The 20,785-nt window shown below is 43.5% G+C and overlaps 1 protein-coding gene across 1 annotated transcript in view; it reads right to left on the bottom strand.

The window, feature by feature from the left end:
* The window catches only part of ADAM12 (ADAM metallopeptidase domain 12), a 354,171-nt gene that overhangs the window by 268,456 nt on the left and 64,930 nt on the right, over positions 1–20,785 (bottom strand). Inside the window, exon 3 of the mRNA XM_060286736.1 lies at positions 7,428–7,501. Coding sequence (XP_060142719.1) covers positions 7,428–7,501 — 74 coding nt within the window. The remainder of the gene's footprint in view (positions 1–7,427; positions 7,502–20,785) is intronic.

Genomic DNA, 20,785 nt, shown 5'->3' with positions numbered 1-20,785 from the left:
CTGTTCTTCCAGCATTTCATGTATAAGAATTATCCCTGACATCTTCCTTTCCATATTACACCATACATTCGACTGCCCATCCATTTCTGTCCATTCTCTGTCCAGAACATTCTCATCTATTCCTTTCTATGAAAGTCAGTGCCCTGCTTACAGGCCTTGCTTCCATGAGGCACCATGGTTCTTAGGAGAAAATACAAGGTCTTATCATGGAGCCCAAGGTCCCACATGGACTGGTTTCCACTCTTCTCTCCCCAGCTCCCTCTTGCTCACCAGCACACGGACCTTCATTTCCAAAACACTTCAACGCTCCTTCCTCTGCTTTTGGGAACTTTCCGTATGCACATCCTTCTCTCTAGAACCCTCTACGCTCTGCCCTCCTTTACCTGGCTCACCCCTGTTCATGTAAAGCGTAAATGCTGCTTCATTGCATGGTTCCTTCCTGAACCAGGCTGGGCCTCCTGCTTGTCTTCTTTAGCTCTCAGCACCACTGTCATTCAGTATGGCCCTGTGATGACCTGTGTAGCGTTGGGCTCCTTGACTGACCTCCAAGAGGACAAGGACTTTACCTTGTTGATGACTCTATCAGCAGTGCCAACTGTAGTGTCTGGTATGAAATAAATGTTTGTGCTAAAAACAGAGCTGCCGTATGATCCTGCAATCCCACTCCTGGGCATGTATCCGGACAAAACGATAACTCAAAACGATACATGCACCCCTATGTTCATAGCAGCACTATTTACAATAGTCAGGACGTGGAAACAATCTAAATGTCTATCAACAGATAAATGGATGAAGACGATGTGCTACATATATACAATGAGATACTACTCAGCCATAAAAAAGAATGAAATAATGCCATCTGCAGCAACATGGATACAACTAGAGATTAACGTATAAGTGAAGTCAGAAAGAGAACAACAGATACCATATGATATCACTCATATGTGGAATCTAAAATATGACACCAATGAACTTATCTATGAAACCAAAACAGATTCACAGACATAGAGAACAAACTTGTGGTTGCCAAGGGGGAGGAGGTTGAGGGAGGGATTTATTGGGAGTTTGAGTTTAGCAGATGCAAACTATTATATAGAGAGTGGATAAACAACAAGGCGCTACTGTATAGCACAGGGAACTATATTCAATATCCTGTGATAAAACATAATGGAAAAGAATATGAAAAAGAATGCATATATATGTATAACTGAATAACTTTGCTATACAATAGAGATTAACACCACACTGTAAATCAACTATACTTGAATAAAATAAATTCAAAAAAAATGTTTGTGGATAAATGACTAAGTAAAAAGAGAAATGGTCTCATTGATTTATTGTTGATTAACATTAGGAATCATTTGAATTGATAAAGACCGATAAGATTTGTGAATGGCGGAAGGGAAGTTGAGAGAGAAAAACATAAGATGAGATAGTAAAGTTTCTATAATACAGTTTTCCCTTCAATAGTTTAGTCAATAATTAGAACCACCAGGCAAATTAAAGCTGGAGGCTCTGACAGGCAGGTGAGGCTTCCTCTGCACGGGTAGAAATGGAAAGAAATAGCACTCTGCACACAAACAAAGATTTTAAAATTCTAATTCCTGAGGATGTCAAGATTGTGAAGTTAAGACCATGACAACAACTGGAACCCAAAGGATTAGCACACGAATCCTTTCCAGCTCTTGTCAGAATTAGATGTTCGACCAGCGTCAAGACTTACGGGTACAGATTAGTCATAACCTGATCTCTATTAATTTAGGACATTTAAAACAGGACACAGTTACAGTGAAGCCAAGGATACAATTGGGTGAAATAACTAATATCACTGGGTCCACAAGAATACGTCACTGAATCATTCAAACCCGATCATCAGAAAGAACATGAGCTCTAACCTCTTGGCACTGACTGTACACAGACGTCTATTCCATTTCGCAGATGAGGAAACAGAGAAAATATAAGCATCTTGTTGCTGGAAGCAAAGCTGGGTTTCTGAACCTGGCTTCCTGACTCCCGCCGCAGCATTCTCTCCAGAAGCTTTCTCCTTGCATAGGTAGTTTCTCTCACCACCCAGGACAGACCTTTAACCTCCTGCTGACTCACTCCTGGCCTGATCCAGGTCGTCCACGTCCCATCCTTCACTCTTTGCTAAGGGCTCAGAGAATGCCCACCACAGGCCAGGCCACAAGGAAGGGGATGGAGGGGGAAGTAAAGACCCTGCCCCCTGACCTTGAGGACATCTCTAGCTGGTGGGAGAGGTGATGAAAGTCCATTAGTGGAGGCGAGAACGGTGGCAGGCAGCTTTCAAACGTCGTGCTTGAAACAGCGCAGGGGGCAGGGTTCTGCATGTGGCCTGACCGGGGTCATGCACAGCAGAATGGTGGCCTCTCCAGTCCAGGACCCACCTCAGGAACCTGCGCACACCCAAGTGGCAGCCACCTTTCAGCAGCCGCATGGCCTCAGGGGCTCACATTGAATTTTCATGTCTCATTCGCAAGAACTACTAGTCAATTTCCTTCTGCACGTAACAATATTTATTTTTTTGTTAACCCAAGAATAGGACTTTACATTTATCCCCATTAAATCTCATCTTGTTAGTTTTGGCCCATTGATCCAAACTGCTGAAATCTCCATGATCCAGATTCTGCCACGCAGAGCACAGTTATCCCCTCCCAGCTTTGCGTTGCCAAGAAATGTGATCAGCACACCTTTTACGTCTTCATAGCGATGGGCTGACAAAATTGTGGGCCAGGATGAGGTCCTGTACACCGTCCTACAGCCACTGACAGCAGTCTCAGTCCAGCTGTCCAACACGATTTGGTTCAACCTGAACAACGGATTACTATCCTCTAGGTAGTTATTCAGCCAACTGCTAATCCACCCGGTCCCACCTCTGCACTGGCTGCATTTCTCTACCCTACATCATGATATTCTGAGATACTGTCCAACAAATGCCTTCTCAAATATTTATGCCCATGTTTGACAAATTTAAAATGCTCCTTTCTGCAACTGTTCTGGAGTGAATATTAATTAGAGTGGCCCCCTAAGAGATGTCTGGAATTATTCCAGACAGAAGAAAAGTCAATGCCAAAGTTCTTCTAGCTCAGAGACGCCCCAAATATAAATCAAGTGGGCCGCGGACTTCCCCCGGCAATTGCCTTCAACTAGTGACGGACAGGGCTTGAAAACAGAAAGCTCGGTGGGAATGATCTACCGCCATCAGTTTTAATTACCCTAAACCGGAAAAACGGATGTCTAAGCTGGCCAGCCTGTCCAATAAAGCATTTTGATCAAAGATGCAGTTGCACAGAGAACCTGTTTAAGGAATGCCCTGGGTATCCATGGGGATCCAGGAGAGTTATGGAACTTGTAAAGCTGGTTCCCGCAGTTCCATAGGCAGACAGCAACATCGTGAAAAATGCTTCTCCAGGGAAGCTTTGAGTTTCTTTAAACATTCAATTATGGCTCTACAAACAGATTTTAAGTGAACAGCATCTGATCTCTGCACAAATTAGAGATGCTAGAAGGCAAATAAAATAGATTCCCTGAAACAACCATGTAATACAAATTCAGCCCTGTTTCATGAAGAATTGGTTTACACACGAAGAGTTTTGGAGTGGGGTTACTTAGGTGACTCTCTTTTCGCATTTGCTTTACATGATGATTTTTATGATTGAAAGCACTGAAGACACCTTTATATTGGTTATGATTTAAAAGCAGGTTTTTAATTAAAATAGATTTCTGGATATAGTCCATGGGTAGAGCTTTTTAGCCCTTGGAAAATTGCTGCGGGCCTTCCTAACATCCACCACTTAAAAAAATTTTTTTATTGAAGTACAGTTGCTATACAATCTTGTATTAGTTTCAGGTGTACAGCAAAGTAAGTCAGTTACACATATACCTATATCCTCTCTCTTCAAGATTCTCTTTTTTTTTTTTTTTTTTGGCGGTACACGGGCCTCTCACTGTCGTGGCCTCTCCCGTTGTGGAGCACAGGCTCCGGACGCGCAGGCCCAGTGGCCATGGCTCACTGGCCCAGCCATTCTGCGGCATGTGAGATCTTCCCGGACCGGGGCACGAACCCGTGTCCTCTGCATCAGCAGGCGGACTCTCAACCACTGCGCCACCCGGGAAGCCACTCATTTCTTTTTTATGAATAGTAAATACTTCAACATTCTTCATTACAACCATTTTCAAGTTTTTAGAGCAGCTTTTTTTCCTTCAAAATAAAAAGTTTTCCTAATTTTAACAGCAATATTTTCTTGTTGTAAAACATTAATAAAGAAAGTAAATGTCCAAATCTTTCGAGCACACATGTACGTGAGTATAATTTTAAGATAAAAACTGAACGCCATGTAAACTACTATCCAACGTGCCGTTCACACCGGTCATACTATCAATGCTATTTACAATAATAAAAATCTCCATCATCATCTTTAGATGTACTACTGTGTAGTATTATTTCATAGCTGAGTCATAACTTATTTAATCGATCTCCTATTGACCTATTTTAGGTAAAACTTTCTGCAATGAACATCCTTGAACACAGGGTTGATTCCCCCCGTAGACTCTGAAGCAGGGTACCGACCAGGTTACCTTCAGACTGGTCGGGCTCTCTGTTCTGTTGGTTGTTAAATATTTACATTTATCCTGCTTCCTCGTCCACTTATCTTTGGGTTCTTATAGCTTCATTTGGATAACTTCTCCAATTGGATCTACTGGGCCAAAGGCTACGCAAATTAAAAATTCTACTTTAATTTTTAATTTTGGATGGGTTGATTACCTTTTCTGCCTGACAAACAACCAGTAGCATACAAGCATTTCATTCTACCTATAAAGTTGTAGAATTTTTTGGTATTCATCATTTCAAAAGTGAAATGCTTATGGAACAGACATGTCACCGTCTTCAAAAATGTGTTATACTGAAGTAACTGGTGGAAATGGATTGGAAGTGGATTATTAAAACAGTCATATTACCATGCTCTAATTTTGAAAATGTCATTTTTAACAGAATGAAATTTCCACAATGAGTATAAGTAGGATAATTAAAATAAAGCTATAAAATGTTATAGGAACACATTAAACCGTCTCCATATACTTTTCTAAAACATGCTTTGCCAGTGAAGTTGGGAAAAGAAATAAACCAAGAAGAGATAGTTTTAAGTTTACAACTTTTCTAATTTTGAGGTTATTTTGTGAAAGGCCCAGAACCGGAAGTGAGCAAATTAAGGTACCTTTGAAAATGATCTTTTATACAAATTAGCCACTGCCTAGTAGTTAGCTTGCACCATACTACCCGCCTTAATGGAAGGTAAATCATTTTCAGAGGGAACCATGAATAAGACTATTAACTCACTTTACAGACTCAGAGAACCAGAGGGGCTCGAAGAAATGCATTTGTATACGGAAAAGGACATCATTATAAAGCTAAATGAAGAAGTAGGATATCATATTCCACACAGACTACAATATCAACTAGGGAGACCAAAGAAGCAAAGCCTTTTCTACAAGGAAAAGAAAATCCATATGCACATTCACCAAAATGCCAACCAACGTTGTGTTTGGTGTCAGGGGTACATTTTTTGGGGGTGGGGACTCTTGATTTTTTTCTCTACAGTTTTCAATTTTTTTGCATTGGACACATATTCCTTGTAGAGTGAAAACAAATAACTTAAGGTTTTTATTAAGTCAATTTCCATTCTTCTCCCTGCAGCCCTACTATCACGTAAAGGTCCAGGATCAGTCTCACTCGTGCCTTTTACCACATTCCTCCAACAGGCTAACAATAAGAACGGTCGCAATAAAGACACTTCCCAAATCCAGCTGCCAATCCTAAAACCCCAGCGAGGAAATGCGCCACCACCAGAAGCCTGATTTTCTTTTGCTCTTTCAAGGAATACCAAGTTTCGTCCACTGAGATATTTTCAAAACCACGTACAAACAGCAGTGTACGAAAATGTAAATGTCCTATGATATTCTTACATGAAAAAAAAAGAGCATGAAAATATATACTTTGCTAAGAGAGACATATCAAAAGCAATATTCAGGTTTCCGTTCAGCCCCCTGATTATCCAAGATGTATTCCTGAACCTCTAGTTTAAGATCACCAAGTCACAAGAAAAGCTAAAAACACATTATTTACTGCTCATAAAAGCTTTTAATCCATCTAATGGGGAGGGAGAAACATGCAAGAAATGCAGAGGCGGGCTGCAGACCCCCAAGAAGCAGGCCATGCTATGTTACATATACTCATTTAAAATGTATATTTAAAAAAAATAAAAATAAAAAAAAAAAATAAAATAAAATAAAATACATATTTAATGTATATTCATATGCATTTTAAAACCTATTTTTTAATAATTGCTGTTGGCCATGGTGTCAGATACTGAAGGTTAGAATTGGCCATTCACGATCCCGTTCATCTGATTTGCTCAGGACCCTCAAACCAAAGTAAGTATAAGTAAGTGATCTGACTCGTTCACATAGAAATGCTGAGTCAGAGTTTTGTGACTCAATATCTCCGGCAGAACTCATGTCAGTGAAACCGTCTTATCTACACTGTCATTTCAGCAAAAAATCAGCATTTCACTGATGCGTGAGAAACAGGGACCAGTAATTCTGGAAGACAGAAACTCCAATTTTGAATCAAGCATGACTTGGGAACTTATATCTTTAAATACAGATTGCTTATTAGGAAAGCTCGATTCTTTGCTGGTACTAATCAATTAGAATAGTAGGGGTCCTTTAGATCTGAGGAACCCATGGGGAGAGCCGCAGTATAAAGGATGACAAGAATATGAGTTATTTTTACTTGTGCCTTGAACCAGGCACAGTTTTCTCCTGGGAAGGCATACAAAATATGTAATAACATCCATGTGCTACAGGAAAAACTATATAATACCATTTTCTGAAAATATATATAATTTTTCAAAAAAAAAAGGGCCAAATTTTTAAGTCAAAAGATAAAATAAATACTTCATACCATTGGAGACAAGGTCTGAAAGATAAAATAAACTCTTGGTATTTCCCAAGGAAAAAAGAGCTTCTACCCATTTGAAACTGTTTCTCCTTATACAACCCAGGAACTGCCAAAAGTCAACTAATTATGGAACACTGTTATTGGAACAGAACAGAGGATGCTTAAATTCTATCCTTGAAACATCAGGCTCTGAAAAAAAAAGAAACATCAGAACTATGAGGAAAAACCTGCTGAGCTAGAAAGTTCTCTTTTAGAGTGATAAAATACAATTATTTTTCCATTGGATCATTTTTTGAAGTTAATTCCAACCTCACATCCAAATTCGGATTATGAATCTACTCATTTAGTTCTGTGTCTCTAAATGCCAACATCAATTACACAGCACTCTCCAGTCCCCACGTTGTAACTTTCTCCTATGGTGTCATAAACAGGAATTAACTCGACTTACTTGTTTCTTTCCAGATTTACAATCAGTTCTTTGCTTTCCAGCTGTATTCGAAAATTCAAGACTCCTGGATGATTCTGAAAGAGAAATAAGAGAAGTCAGTTGAAAATCATTTCCCTTCGATGTGCCGGTATCTCAGTATGCTCTGTAGGCATAGTCAATGGAGGGAGAGAAAAATACATTCTCTTCCCGGGACCATTCTGAGATCCTGAGTGGAGGAGATCAAAACAAGCAGGACGAGAGTCTGGAAAACGCATCGCCCTCCCAGACGGTACTGACACACCTGCATTCCTGGCCTCTGCACTCCTTTCCTTGGGCCACATGTACCCTTGGGATCCTTCTTGACTCAACTTCCATCTCCCATAATCGACTCCTTCCTTGGTTTCCCTGTTTCTAGAGAAGGCACCTTCATTTCCCCAACTGCTCATGTCAGAAATTTGAAGTCCTTCTCCCTCAACGACTCCATCTGATCCATGAAGAGGTCCTATTGAGTCGCCCTCCAAAACACAGCTCCTGTTGTCTGGGTCTGGCATCTCTCCACCTTGCTCTGGATCAAGCCACAATCATCTCTCATGGGGATGCTGCAAAACCCTTCTACCCCGGTCCCTCCACATCGACCTGTGCTTTCCTCCCATTCATCCCCCAATGGCAATGGGAGGATATTTTTAAAAACTCAACCTCATCCACCTACCCCTGGTCATGGCAAGCCTGCACTGATGTTCCGTTGCACTGATGATAATATGCCAACTCTTTTTAAAAAATATTTATTGAAGTATAGTTGAAGTACAATATTATATGTTACAGGTGTACAGTACAGTGATTCACAATTTTTAAAGGTTATACTCCATTTGTAGTTATTATAAAATATTGGCTATATTCCCTATGTTGTACAATATATCCTCATAGCTTATTTTATACCTGATAGTTTGTACCTCTTAATCCCCTACCCCTATGTTGCCCCTCCCCACCTCCCTCTCCCCACTGGTAACCACTAGTTTGTTCTCTGTATCTGTGAGTCTGCTCTCTTTTTTGTTATATTCACTATTTTGTTGTATTTTTTAGATTCCACAAGTAAGTGATATCATACAGTATTTGTCTTTCTCTGTCTGACTTATTTCACTTGGCATTATGCCCTTCAAATCCAACCCTGTTGCTGCAAATAACAAAATTTTCATTCTTTTTTATGGCTGAGTAGTATTCCATTGTGTGTATACACACACACACACACCCCCCCATACGTACATATGTGCGTGTGTGTATATATATATGTATATATATACAGACATACATATACACACATATATACATACCTCACATCTTCTTTTGCCATTCATCTATTGATGGACACTTAGGTTGCTTCCATATCTTGGCTTTGTAAATAATGCTGCTATGCTATGCTATGAACACTGGGGTGCATCTCTCTTTTTGAATTCATGTTTTTGTTTTTTCCGGATATATAACAAGGAATGGAATTGCTGGATCACAGGGTAGTTCTATTTTTAGCGATTTTTGAGAAAACGCCATACTGTTCTCCGCAGTGAACATGCCAACTCTTCAATGTGGGCTGTAGCTCCTGTATGGCCTGACCTTCATGCCCCGCCACACCCACCTGCGTTGCTCTCCTCGCTCACCCAGCTCTAAGCCACACTGACCTCACCCGCTCCTCAAACACACCAAGCTCCTTCATAGCTCCGAGTCTTCGCACAGGCTGTTCCCTCTGCCTGGAATGCTTTCTCCCAACTCTGCTACTCGGTATCAGCTTAAACGTCAATGATGCAAAGAAGCCTTACCTCACTCCCCAGTCTAATGACATCCACCTCTCCCCAGCTAGTATTTCTCCCAGTCTCCTGCCCTTTTCCTCCTTGTAAGGAAGAACTCCCTTCCTGTTCATTAAAATTCAGTGTGGTGACTTGTGGGTCCACTTGTTTATTATACCCACGAAGGTGCCAGACAAATAACAGAAGCTCAATTAGTATTTGGTGAAGGAGAGAATCAATCAATGAATAGGGCAAACAACTCTACCAACCTCTTCTCCCTCTTGTTAGGCAGACGCCATCTTCCTCCTCTCCTCTGGGCCCCAGGAAACCCTAGTCTGTGTGTGCCCAGCTGTCAGTGGGGGGCAGGAACCTGTATTCTTTGTTCTGCCCCAGAAATCCCAACAAGGTTCTTGCCCTGCCCTGGGAATGCAGCCATGTGGCAGTGTCCCTAAACCCACCAACCCACGGGGTGGTGGAACACGCCACACTCTCTCTTGCTGAGCCCAAGTCAATGATTCAGAGTTCTTATCCCAGTCAAAATTGATGTACCATCCTAAAGTTATTCTACGAAGCTCTTCGTTTGCTTCCCCTTTCCCTGGGCATCCTCAGTGATTCTGGGGGTGGACAGTCAATTCCAACTCCCCCCAACGCCACCACCAGCTAGCATGTTCAAATGGAGGTTTCACATGTCCATGGGGCATTTCTCTCCAAAAGAACTTAAAATTTTTAATGTTTATTTTAAAAAAATGAATGCTGTGTTTTCCTTCTGATGATGTGGAAAGAGAGTTCAGCCAGCGTGACCACGCCCGCCCTGACCCAGCTCACCATGGCTGCTGTGCTTAGGTCGGGGCCGGGCAGGACAGCCTGACTATCTAGGCTGATGTGAGAAGGGCAGAGGAGGGTTTAATTCACAAATGATGCAGCCAAGCTAAGCAAGGGCCAAATGCCATCACAGCCCAGTGCGGAAATAAAGGTTCCTTAGTAGCTTATAAAGAGCACAGTGGAGGAGAGACGGGTCAGGACGAAACTGGCAGCACAAACTCCAGATCACCTGCACCTCCCGGGTAGCCTTGCCCTGGTGCTGCAAGTGGCGTGTCAGTCTTGTGCAAACATCATCATCCGCATTAAATCAGTGCTGCTGACTTCAGTGTATTGGTTTTGTTTGCCTTTGCTTTGTAAGATTGTTTGGTCTTATGCTTGAATAAGAGATAGAAGAATACGTTTATACGTAGTTCTCTAACATTCCATATTTGAAAGACACTATTATAACTCCAGAGCTCAAGGGACTTTTTTCACAACACAGCATTTCAGCTCTACTATGAATTAACAAACCACACGCTACTATGTTTTAAGAGAAAATGGATTGCAAGTTCCAACAGCCAACCTTAAAATAATGAGTTAAGAGGAAACAAAATTGAAACAAAACCTGCAACAACATGAGTTGTTGGGTCACATGAGTTTTGGGAAAATGTCACAAGTTGCATTAACTAATGCCATATAACTGGGACAGAGTCACAGAGCACGAAACACTACTCACTTTATTTTTAGGTAGGCCATTGGAATGGCTCTCTGTACTTTCCTATGTCTAATACATATGGCTATTGAAATTTAAATTAATTAAAATAAAATAAAGATTAAAAATCAGTTCATCAGTCTCACTGGACACATTTCAAGGCTCTAAAGCAGCAGGTAGTTAGTAGTTACCTCTGCTAGGCAGCCCAGACGCGGAACATTTCCATCTTCACAGCAAGTTCACAGAAATTTCCATCTTCATTGGACATGCCTGAGTCAGTAATAAAGACCTAAAACCTGCATCATCCAATAGCTGCCCACGAACTAGACTATTTTTTTTTTTTTTAGATGTTGGGGGTAGGAGTTTATTAATTAATTTATTTATTTATGCTGTGTTGGGTCTTCGTTTCTTGTGCGAGGGCTTTCTCTAGTTGTGGCAAGCGGGGCCACTCTTCATCGCGGTGTGCGGGCCTCTCACTGTTGCGGCCTCTCTTGTTGCGGAGCACAGGCTCCAGACACGCAGGCTCAGTAGTTGTGGCTCACGGGCCTAGTTGCTCTGCGGCGTGTGGGATCCTCCCAAACCAGGGCTCGAACCCGTGTCCCCTGCATTAGCAGGCAGACTCTCAACCAGTGCGCCACCAGGGAAGCCCCTAGACTATTTTTAATATTGGTGCCTTCAGGGGATAGAATTAAGTACAAACCCAAGATGGATTTTTTTTTAATGTCCTTTAAGAGAGCTCTTCTCAATTTTAATTGATGGGTGATATTATTATTATTTTTTGCGGTCCATGGGCCTCTCACTGCTGTGGCCTCTCCCGTTGCGGAGCACAGGCTCCGGACGCGCAGGCTCAGCGGCCATGGCTCACGGGCCCAGCCGCTCCGCGGCATGTGGGATCTTCCCGGACCGGGGCTCGAACCCGCGTCCCCTGCATCGGCAGGCGGACTCTCAACCACTGCGCCACCAGGGAAGCCCTGGGGTGATATTATTTTTTAAGTGGTTACTTAAGCTTGAGAGTTAAACTGTTGTATTTCCATATACATAAGGTGCTTAAGTATATTTTCTGAGTTTAAACATATCTTGTTTTTTATGGATTCATTCTACCAAATGACTATACAAACATCAGTGATCTAGTGAAAACCACAATTTTACTTGTTATATTTTGATACTGTCTGGTGTTTGTAACAATTGTACAGGTTTCTGAGTGTTTGCTGAACTTTTAAATTCAATATCACTATTCCTAAACACACATCACTTCTTTTGTTTTTAATATAGCATACAAAAGTGTTTCTCAGCCTTGGATTTGCTTTCGAGTCCGTCACAAGGACGTTTACCTAAATTTACCTATATTTTCTGACACTTGAATTTAATTACAAACACACATAAGAATGTTCTCTCCAGGGTCTGCTTTTTTTTTTTTTTTTGCGTTACGCGGGCCTCTCACTGTTGTGGCCTCTCCCGTTGCGGAGCACAGGCTCCGGACGCGCAGGCTCAGCGGCCATGGCTCACGGGCCCAGCCGCTCCGCGGCATGTGGGATCTTCCCGGACCGGGGCACGAACCCGCGTCCCCTGCATCGGCAGGCAGACTCTCAACCACTGCGCCACCAGGGAAGCCCCCAGGGTCTGCAATTTGTACTCATTAATTATATCTTAGAAAAACAAGATTATTAATTATGCTTACAATAAAATATTAGAACAAAAATACATCTCAATGTTCTGTCAAGATGTGTCCAAAGAGCGTATGTATGAATATGTCTGTTTATTTGTATGTGTTTTATGTATATGCGTGAAAAGTTACTTTAATTACAAATTGTGTTAGCCTAAGATATGGACACACACATCACTATTTACTTTTGTTTTTTTCTTACACATCACTATTTTAAAGATAAATCCTGGCAATTATATTTGTGAATAAAAATAAAATATTTGCAGCACCCTTTTTCCCCCATGAAAAGTTCAGTTAAGCTTGAACATGAACATTGGTACTAATTCTACATAAAGTCCCTACGGGAGCTGTTAGAACGTTCTAATGTTAACATATTCAAATGAATACATTTTCCCCCAGGGTGGTAGAAAGAGCTTTACCTGTATATTTTACTTGAGATCTGAATGGTATAGGAGAAACCAATGGAGAAGAACAGAGAGCTATTTTAACTCAAAACCACTCATTGCATTAGATTTCTTAGTTTAAAAGCATGTATTCATTTCATTTTCTTTTGATTTTTAGACATTGGAGATGATGAACTAGTGTTGGTTAAATACAGCCTTCCTTTTTAAAAATGAGACATTGATTGCCCTAATGAAACCGTGTCCTTCACTGAATGCTTAAAGAACTGCATTTGCTGAATAAATCAATTAAATGCTTATCAGTAGGCTAGAAATGTTTTGACGGTCATTATAATTCTATTTTTCTAATTGGCAAAAGTATATCCAAAAGAGTATATAAAATGTATAAGTACAATTTAAAAAACAACAATAAAATAATCATCAGGGTACCTACCACCCAGCTGAAAAGTCAAAATATCACCAGAATCTTAGAAACCCCCCGTATTCATTTGCTAAGGCTGCCATAAGAAAATATCTCAGACTGGGTAGTTTAACTATCAGAAATTTATTTCCTCACAGTTCTGGAAGTTAGAAGTCCATGATCAGGGCAGGTTTAGTTTCTTCTGAGGCCTCACTCCTTGTAAGTTCCTCGTGGAAGTGAGTTTGGGCAGGCTCCCCCAAATGGTTTGCCCAGAGGGGTCTGCAAAGTAAGGCTCTGGCCAGAGACCGCTGCCCATCACTCGGACCCTCAGCTGCTCTGTGCTCTTTCTGAGGTTTCCCACAATGTACTTGCCCAGCATATCCCACTTAACTGGAAATATAAACACATTTTTAAAAAGTGATCTTTGGATTAGCTACAGTTTTTTCTTTTCTTCTCAGTATTATCCATTGGGCTGCCTTTACTTATTATTTATTTATTTATTTCTTCTTAATAACATTTTTAGTCACAATAACCTCTTAAGTGATATCCTATGACAACGTAAATGATTTTCTCTGCTATCTGTTACTTACGAGCAATATTATAACAACAATAAAGGAATCTTAAAAGTGATCTTATTTCACATTTTACTCCAAAATGTTGGGCTGTCATTCTTTAATCTGTGTAAAGGGGAACTCACCCAAAGTTGAATTTAAATTATTTCACCCATGATGGGTGTAAAATATCCCAAGTCAATAAATGTAACTTTTCAGGGATGCTTATGATTTTTTTTTTTGCCTCTGATGGATGGAATGATACACAATATCGTCTCTCTGGTGTTTCTCTGTCCTTAAAGGATAGCCATTTTCAATGACTTAGAAAAATCTGAACCTGACCATGAAGTTGAAATAAGGTGGCAGCGAGCCTGCAGAAGGAAGGGGACTGCATGAAAAACTCAGATGCGGGGTCAAGAGCCAAGTCCACTCCCATCACCACTTCTAGGTTATCCTTTCAAAGACAATGGTCAGTTCTGAGCCAAAGTCATTAGTCTCAACCACCGATACCAGAAACTCAGAGGGACCTAATTTTTCAAGCAGAACAACAATATTAAATAAAATATTGCATTCAAGGGACGCCGAAATAACTGGATCCCTCTCCAGCACTAAATAAATGCTTCAGGCTGCTGCCCTGGCACTCACGGGGCACGAGAGAGTCACTTATTGCTATGAATATTTAGAGGCAATCTCGATTACCACTTTAATATCAGTGCAGCAGTTCCATAGCCGGGAAGATATGGGCCCTGTGGAACTGAGAGAGGACAAAATTGAATTAGCTGGAGAATAACACAGTAAGGAACGAGGGCACTGCAGCACCATAATGGGCGTCTCTGGCTTGAGGCCTTTTAGTTGTTACGTAAATGACAATAATGTTTATTCATGAGTCATTGATATTTTTCTCTGATGGAAAATTTACATCAGCAAACCACTTGTTAAAGTGTGCAGACTGGCACACATTATCTTAAGGTAAAAAGCGCTTTTGAAAGATGTGGAATGTAGTTTGAAGCTGTTTGTGTGTTACGGTGTTAGGTTCTCTTTCGCACGGATTCTTCTTACCGTATTTCTCTGCATGACGGGTTTACCGATTTTAGGCCAGTTCTCCCTTCCCACCAAAAAAAGGCACGACCTCACCACCTTTGTCATGTGTGATGCTCTGAATTCAAGCTCTTTATGCTGTTGCTACTGGTGGGATTACTAATGCTTAGATTTGCAACTAACATTTTAGATTTTCATTTTTGATTACTGTAGCTATAGCCAGATCATCTTAAAGCCTCATTCATTCACTGAAATATTGCCATTCTGCCCCACGCATCTGTACGCTCTAGGATTACAGTTCCCCATGCTGTGTCCATCTGAGGACAACGGCAGATTCTGAGCAGACAACGGTCGTCTGTCCCCTTCCAGAGCTCACTGTTGGGTTGTAAGAGGAGACGAACAACATGACTTAAAAGAAAGCAATCTAGAAGCACGACAGTGCAGGTTTCTCAAACTTAATCCATCTAAATTTCAACTCTTATGTTACCGCCCCTCCCCAATCCAATGCAAAAGGGAACTCGGGGAAAATTCACAGCAGCTCCCCCAGGACTCCCCAGCTTAGTTAACAATGCACCTTCTTAAACGCCTTCAGCAATGACCCACTGTTCTTAGAATAACTGTTGTCTTCACACCACCAACAGTCTGGCCTCTCTCACCCCTAAGCCCCCGGCACACCGCTGAACTGGTCAGGCTGCACCTGGCTTCTGGGCCTCTGCACCAGCTGAGCCTTTGCTGGAAGGCCCTCCTGGGCTCTCGAGGCGCCTCACCTCCCGGTCTCAGCCTGGACGTCACCCCCCGCAGGGAAGCCCCCCATCCCAGTGGGCTCTTTGCCCCACACACCACTTCTCTCTCTTTCTAGCTATCTCATTTGTGATCGTGTATTGGTGTGTTTATTTTACTTGTTAATTGTCTATCTCCCCTTTTCAGAAACAGAAACTTTGTAGGAAGAGGGAATTTTTCTGCTTTGTTCCACATCCTATTCCCCACGCCCAGAATGGGGCCACCTAGAAACATCTGTGGGATGACAGAAGACAGGTGCGGCGGTAGCAGGAGATGGCGGAAGGGATACTGATGCAGGGGGCAGCGGAGGCATAAGTGCCACCTCAGGAGGTATGAAGGGCCGTCTGGGCTCTCCTCCCGGGTCCCTGCTGACCCAAGCACAAGGCCAAAGTCCATCCATCTGAGCCCCGCCTCACTCTCAGAGGCTGACGGCCCACAGATGCAAGCAGCTGCACAGAGGATCCCTTGGTAGTGAGCGAGGAACTGGGCCATCGAAGGTGCCTTGGGTTCTGTTCCTCTGTGGAGAGGAAGAGGGGCTTGCTGGGAGCTGGACCACCTATACTTGGGGCGGCCGAGAAGGCCAGTGAGTGCGAGCTCCCAGCCTGGCTCCTGGCCCCTCCGAGGACGCCCGCTTGTCCCGCTTGGTTTCTTTGGACCTCAGTGATGGAGAGCCCAGACCAGAGCAGAGGGGCGGAGAGCGCGCTGTAAGAGGACGAGGGGATGAATCAGCGGAAATCAAGGTCAAACACAAGGTGGTGGCTCTGGGGGCTGCAGAGCTAGAAATCAGAGCCATGCTGGGAAGGGGGTGAGAAAATCAGGGTAGGAGGGGCTTGAGGACGTCCTATTCTGCCACTTAATGGTTCTTAACTGCCCTGGGCTTGGGGGCTGAACGCTGGACACCGTGTGGTGACGTGGTGACCTAGGAGCTGAAACGTGTGGTGAGACTGTGCTGCTGAAACGGGCCCCTGACATCAGATCCCCGCAGGCTGTGCACTGGTCCTCAGACCTCTGCTGCCCTCCCATCCGCTCTGCCTTCAGACATCTCGATTAGCAGGAAGGAGAGACAAAGTCGAGCTCCACCTGGCCGCCTGCTCAGGGCTCAGGAACCTCAGGACGCCCAGGGCAGGAGGCCAGTGGCTAGGATGGACTTCCCCATCGGCCATTCTCCCCATCACTCAGAAGACCGTCCACAGCCCTAGTGCCACGGGCCCATCGTCCCGCCCACACGAGGTGCCGGCCCCTCCTGCATGTTCAGCATCAGTGAGGCGGCACCACCGACAACGGGGCTTGCGATGAGCAACGCTGTCACGAGAAGACGGCCTGAGCCGAGTGCCAGGGCCCAGGTCACTTCAGTATCTTCAAGCTACCTCCTCCAACAGCTGCGGAGAAGGTCACTGAGCCCCTGTGTGATGGCTAGGGACATCTTAAGTTGGATATTTAGGAAGCAGATAGGTAACAATCCCTCCTCCTTTGAATGCAAAGGAACAATCATCTCACCTAAGAAAGACCTATTTCATTGCATCTCGGAAACTTGTTCCATGTAGGAGGCTGAACCTGGGAAGGGGTCAGGCCAGAGATGTGTCCACAGACACGCTGGATGCTGCCACTCGGACTGAGGGACTACTGGTTGGTCATCTCACTCTGCTGGGCCTCGGCTTCCTCACCAGGAGACCGGGGATAACAATACTGTCTATCAGTGTGGTCGGCAGAATAACGGGCCCCCAGAGATGTCCTAATCCTGGGAAGCTGTGAATATGTTACCTTACCTGGAAAAAGGGACCTTGCATATGCGATAAAGGGGGACAGGGAGATATTATCCCCGTTTATTCAGATGGGCCCAGGGTACTCACAAGGATCCTTAAAAGCACAGAACGTTTCATTGCTGGGGTTGGAGAGATGCCACAGGACAAGAACTTGACCACTTTGCTCGCTTTGAAGATGGAGCAAGGGAGCCATACGTCAAGGAAGCTGGGAACGACCTTGAGAAGCTGGGAGCGACCCTTAACCTTCAGTTGGCGAGAACACAGAGACCGTGGCCCGACAGCCTCCAAGTTGGCGGACTTCTGCCAACATCTGAAATGAGCAGGGAACGGACCCTCCCCTGATGCTGCCATCATAAAGGGCAGCTCTGGGAACACTTTGATTTTAACCTGGTGAGATGTGAAGCAGGAAACCCAACCAGGCTGCCCGCCTTCTGACCTTCAGAACTGAGAGATCACAGATGGGTGTTGTTTCAAGCCACCTAAGTTGTGGTGGTATGTTAGAGCAGAGATAGAAAACTGAACCATCAGGAAGGTTGCTGTGAGATTCAAACGGTAAAATGTCTGTTTGGAAACCATCCTGCATGATAAAATGGAAATGCATTTTTATTACATAAGTCCAATCACAAACGAAGCTGCTACTTCCCAGCATGACAGTGACAAAACACCATTTCACTTATTATTTATTGCTATTTACCCAAATTGCAACCTTTTTATGCTTTCTGTATTTTGATCTAAATGGGCATAATGTATTAAGTTTTTTAAAACGCTAACAAGTTTTCAAAAAGAAATATAATACAGTCATTAATTGGGGGCCTGTTTATAAGGCAGGCACCAGGCCAGTTCCTGGGGAGATGGCTCAAAGCAACTTATCTCCTCCCTTGTGTTGGTAGTAGGAGGCCCTTTGTCCTGTCACTTTAGCAGCAAGATTTTAACTTAACCTTTACACCCCATGCTTCACTAGCCTCTGACCCAAGCACACCTTTCACATCTTTGGATCACACAATGCCTTACCTAACCAATTGATTCTTTTCTTAAAGAACTAGAGATGAAGAATAAGTAATTAACGGATGACTAGATCTTTTCCCCAGCTTCCCCTTCAGTCATCTCATGGGCAAACCGCATGAACAGGACAGCATCTAAAGAAAGACCACAAGGAGTCAGCAAGTCTGCACACAGTGAAGGATGACAAAGACTCTGACCTCCTCTCTAAACGATTAACTGCGCCTAGCTTCCCCTTCTACCCTTAAAAGACTTTCATGGCCAAGCAGAATCTTTTGAGTTGGTTCTTGGACACGAGTCAGCACTCTCGCCAGGTTGCCGGCCTCCTGAATAAAGCAGACTTTCCTTTTCCAACCAACACTTGCCTCTTGAGTATTGGCTTTCGAGCAGCAAGCAACCCAACCTGGTTTGGTAGCCCTTGTTAGTACGGAAGGAAGATATTATACCTATATGACCAGTGTTACGGAAGGCGACAGAAGGTTCTGGAAGACCCACATGGACACAACACAAGATACACGCATGCACGTCATCTTGACGTGAAATATTCTAAAGATAAGACTTGCTAAGATTTGCTTACTGATATAATCGGGATATTATAATATTAGAAAACAGAACCGAGCATTACTTTTTGGAATGACTTGCCTAGTCTTACGAGACACAGCTGTAAAGTAACGTGCACTGTGTTGATTAACTAGAAAGTTTGGTTTCCAATAGAAAATTCATTTATCTAACTAATTTTATGTCTGGCAACTTCCATATACCATTTTATTTTTTCCTACAATAACATTTCGAAACTGTCAGTCAGAGGAAGTTAATAGCTTAAGTTGCTAGTTAGCTTGCATGCAAGCTGTCTTCCAGGGAGAATATCCCATTCATATGTTGACTAAGGGCCATTTATAAAGCATCCCTGTAATCTCTTTCAAATAAACGTTAGTGGAATATAATAAACTCTTTAAAAAGTAATCCTGCTATCGATCACGGAGGCACTGCCAAATCATTCTGTCCTCACTGAAGTCTGGTGCAAACAGGTTTTTCTGCTGCAAACAGAATTACAGCTAATTGCTAACTTTTTATAAAACATACCCTAATTGCCCCGTGAAAACTCATGCTAAAAGCCTCACGGAAAGCTATGAGATTTCACAGCTTCAGACAGAAATTGCAGTATGACTGTCCCCAGCTTTTCTCATCGCTTGCCCTGTCACGCTATTTCTTGGGGCATTTGGGCCTCAGAAGCAGGAGGGAGAGAGAGCAGGAAGGAGAAAGGTTGCTGGCAGGCGCTGGAGGAGGCCTCCAGGGGCAGAGTTAGGAGACGGAGCCAGAGAGGATGGTGCTGTGGACATAGATGCGTGCAGCCTTGCGACAGAGGACACAAGAAGGGCAGTGGAGGACTCAAGTGGCCACTCACTCCACTGGGTTCAAAGGACTTTGCACCCCTTGAAGATACAGTTTTCCATCTTTATCCTAGCTCGGTTCTGGGATAGGGAGGTCCTCAATCCGTGTACTTTGCTGAATGAAAACTTGAGTTCAACTTTCTTTTCTGTTAAAATACTAGTAAAGTCAACCAATCATAAATCCAGTAACTCTTCTAGGCAACTTTGTCTTCTACGTAGAGGACCCTCAAGTCCAAATCTCCAGCTCCAGCCTCTATCTTGTGATGGGAACGCCCACAAGTCAGGTCGAACAGATCCCTTACCAGCGACTCAAATGCTACTGGGTTTAAAACTCACTCCCCACGTTTCCCATCGTCTCCACAACTTCCTGAAGCACACTCCTCATCCCGGACCCCTTCTTTTCCCTGTTGTCATCATCATCGTCCTTTTGTGCCACATTCGTACCGTCCTGCGACTCTCGTCTTTCTCCCCAACTCATGTTGAATTAGTGGTCAAGCCCCGTGGACCCTGTCTCTGGATATCTCTGGAATTCTTTCTGTTCCTGCCGCGTGGTCCTCACCCCAGCTCTCCTGACCACTCTTGCATCAACCAGTCCTAGACACGGTTCCCTGAGCTCTTTCACAAATGCAGGGCTCAAATCCTACGTCTCCCCTGCATCTTGGTCTGAAGCAGAGGTTGCTCAGCTTTTCATCCTCTTCAGTCTGTCCACCCTCCCTCCCTCTCCACTCAATGCTCAAGGGCAGAGTTGACAAACATTTCCTATAAAGAGCCAGGTCCTAAATATTTTAAGTTTTGCGGGCCATTTGGTCTTTGCCAGGACGACTCAACTCTGCCCTTGCAGGCAAATACAGCCGCAGACAATACCTCAATGAATGAGCGTGGCTATGTGCCACTAAAACCTTATTTATGGACACCAACGTATGAATTTCACGTAATTTTTTTTTAAATTATTTATTTATTTATTTATTTTTGGCTGCGTTGGGTCTTTGTTTCTGCACGGGGGCTTTCTCCAGTTTGCGGCGAGAGGGGCCACTCTTCGCTGCGGTGCACGGGCCTCTCACTGTGGTGGCCTCTCTTGTGGAGCATGAGCTCTAGGGGTGCGGGC

This window comes from Globicephala melas, chromosome 16 (genome assembly GCF_963455315.2).
Source record: "Globicephala melas chromosome 16, mGloMel1.2, whole genome shotgun sequence".
Lineage (NCBI taxonomy): Eukaryota > Metazoa > Chordata > Mammalia > Artiodactyla > Delphinidae > Globicephala > Globicephala melas.
The sequence above is the reverse complement of the archived record's forward strand: the minus strand, read 5'-3'. Positions and strand labels throughout refer to the sequence as shown.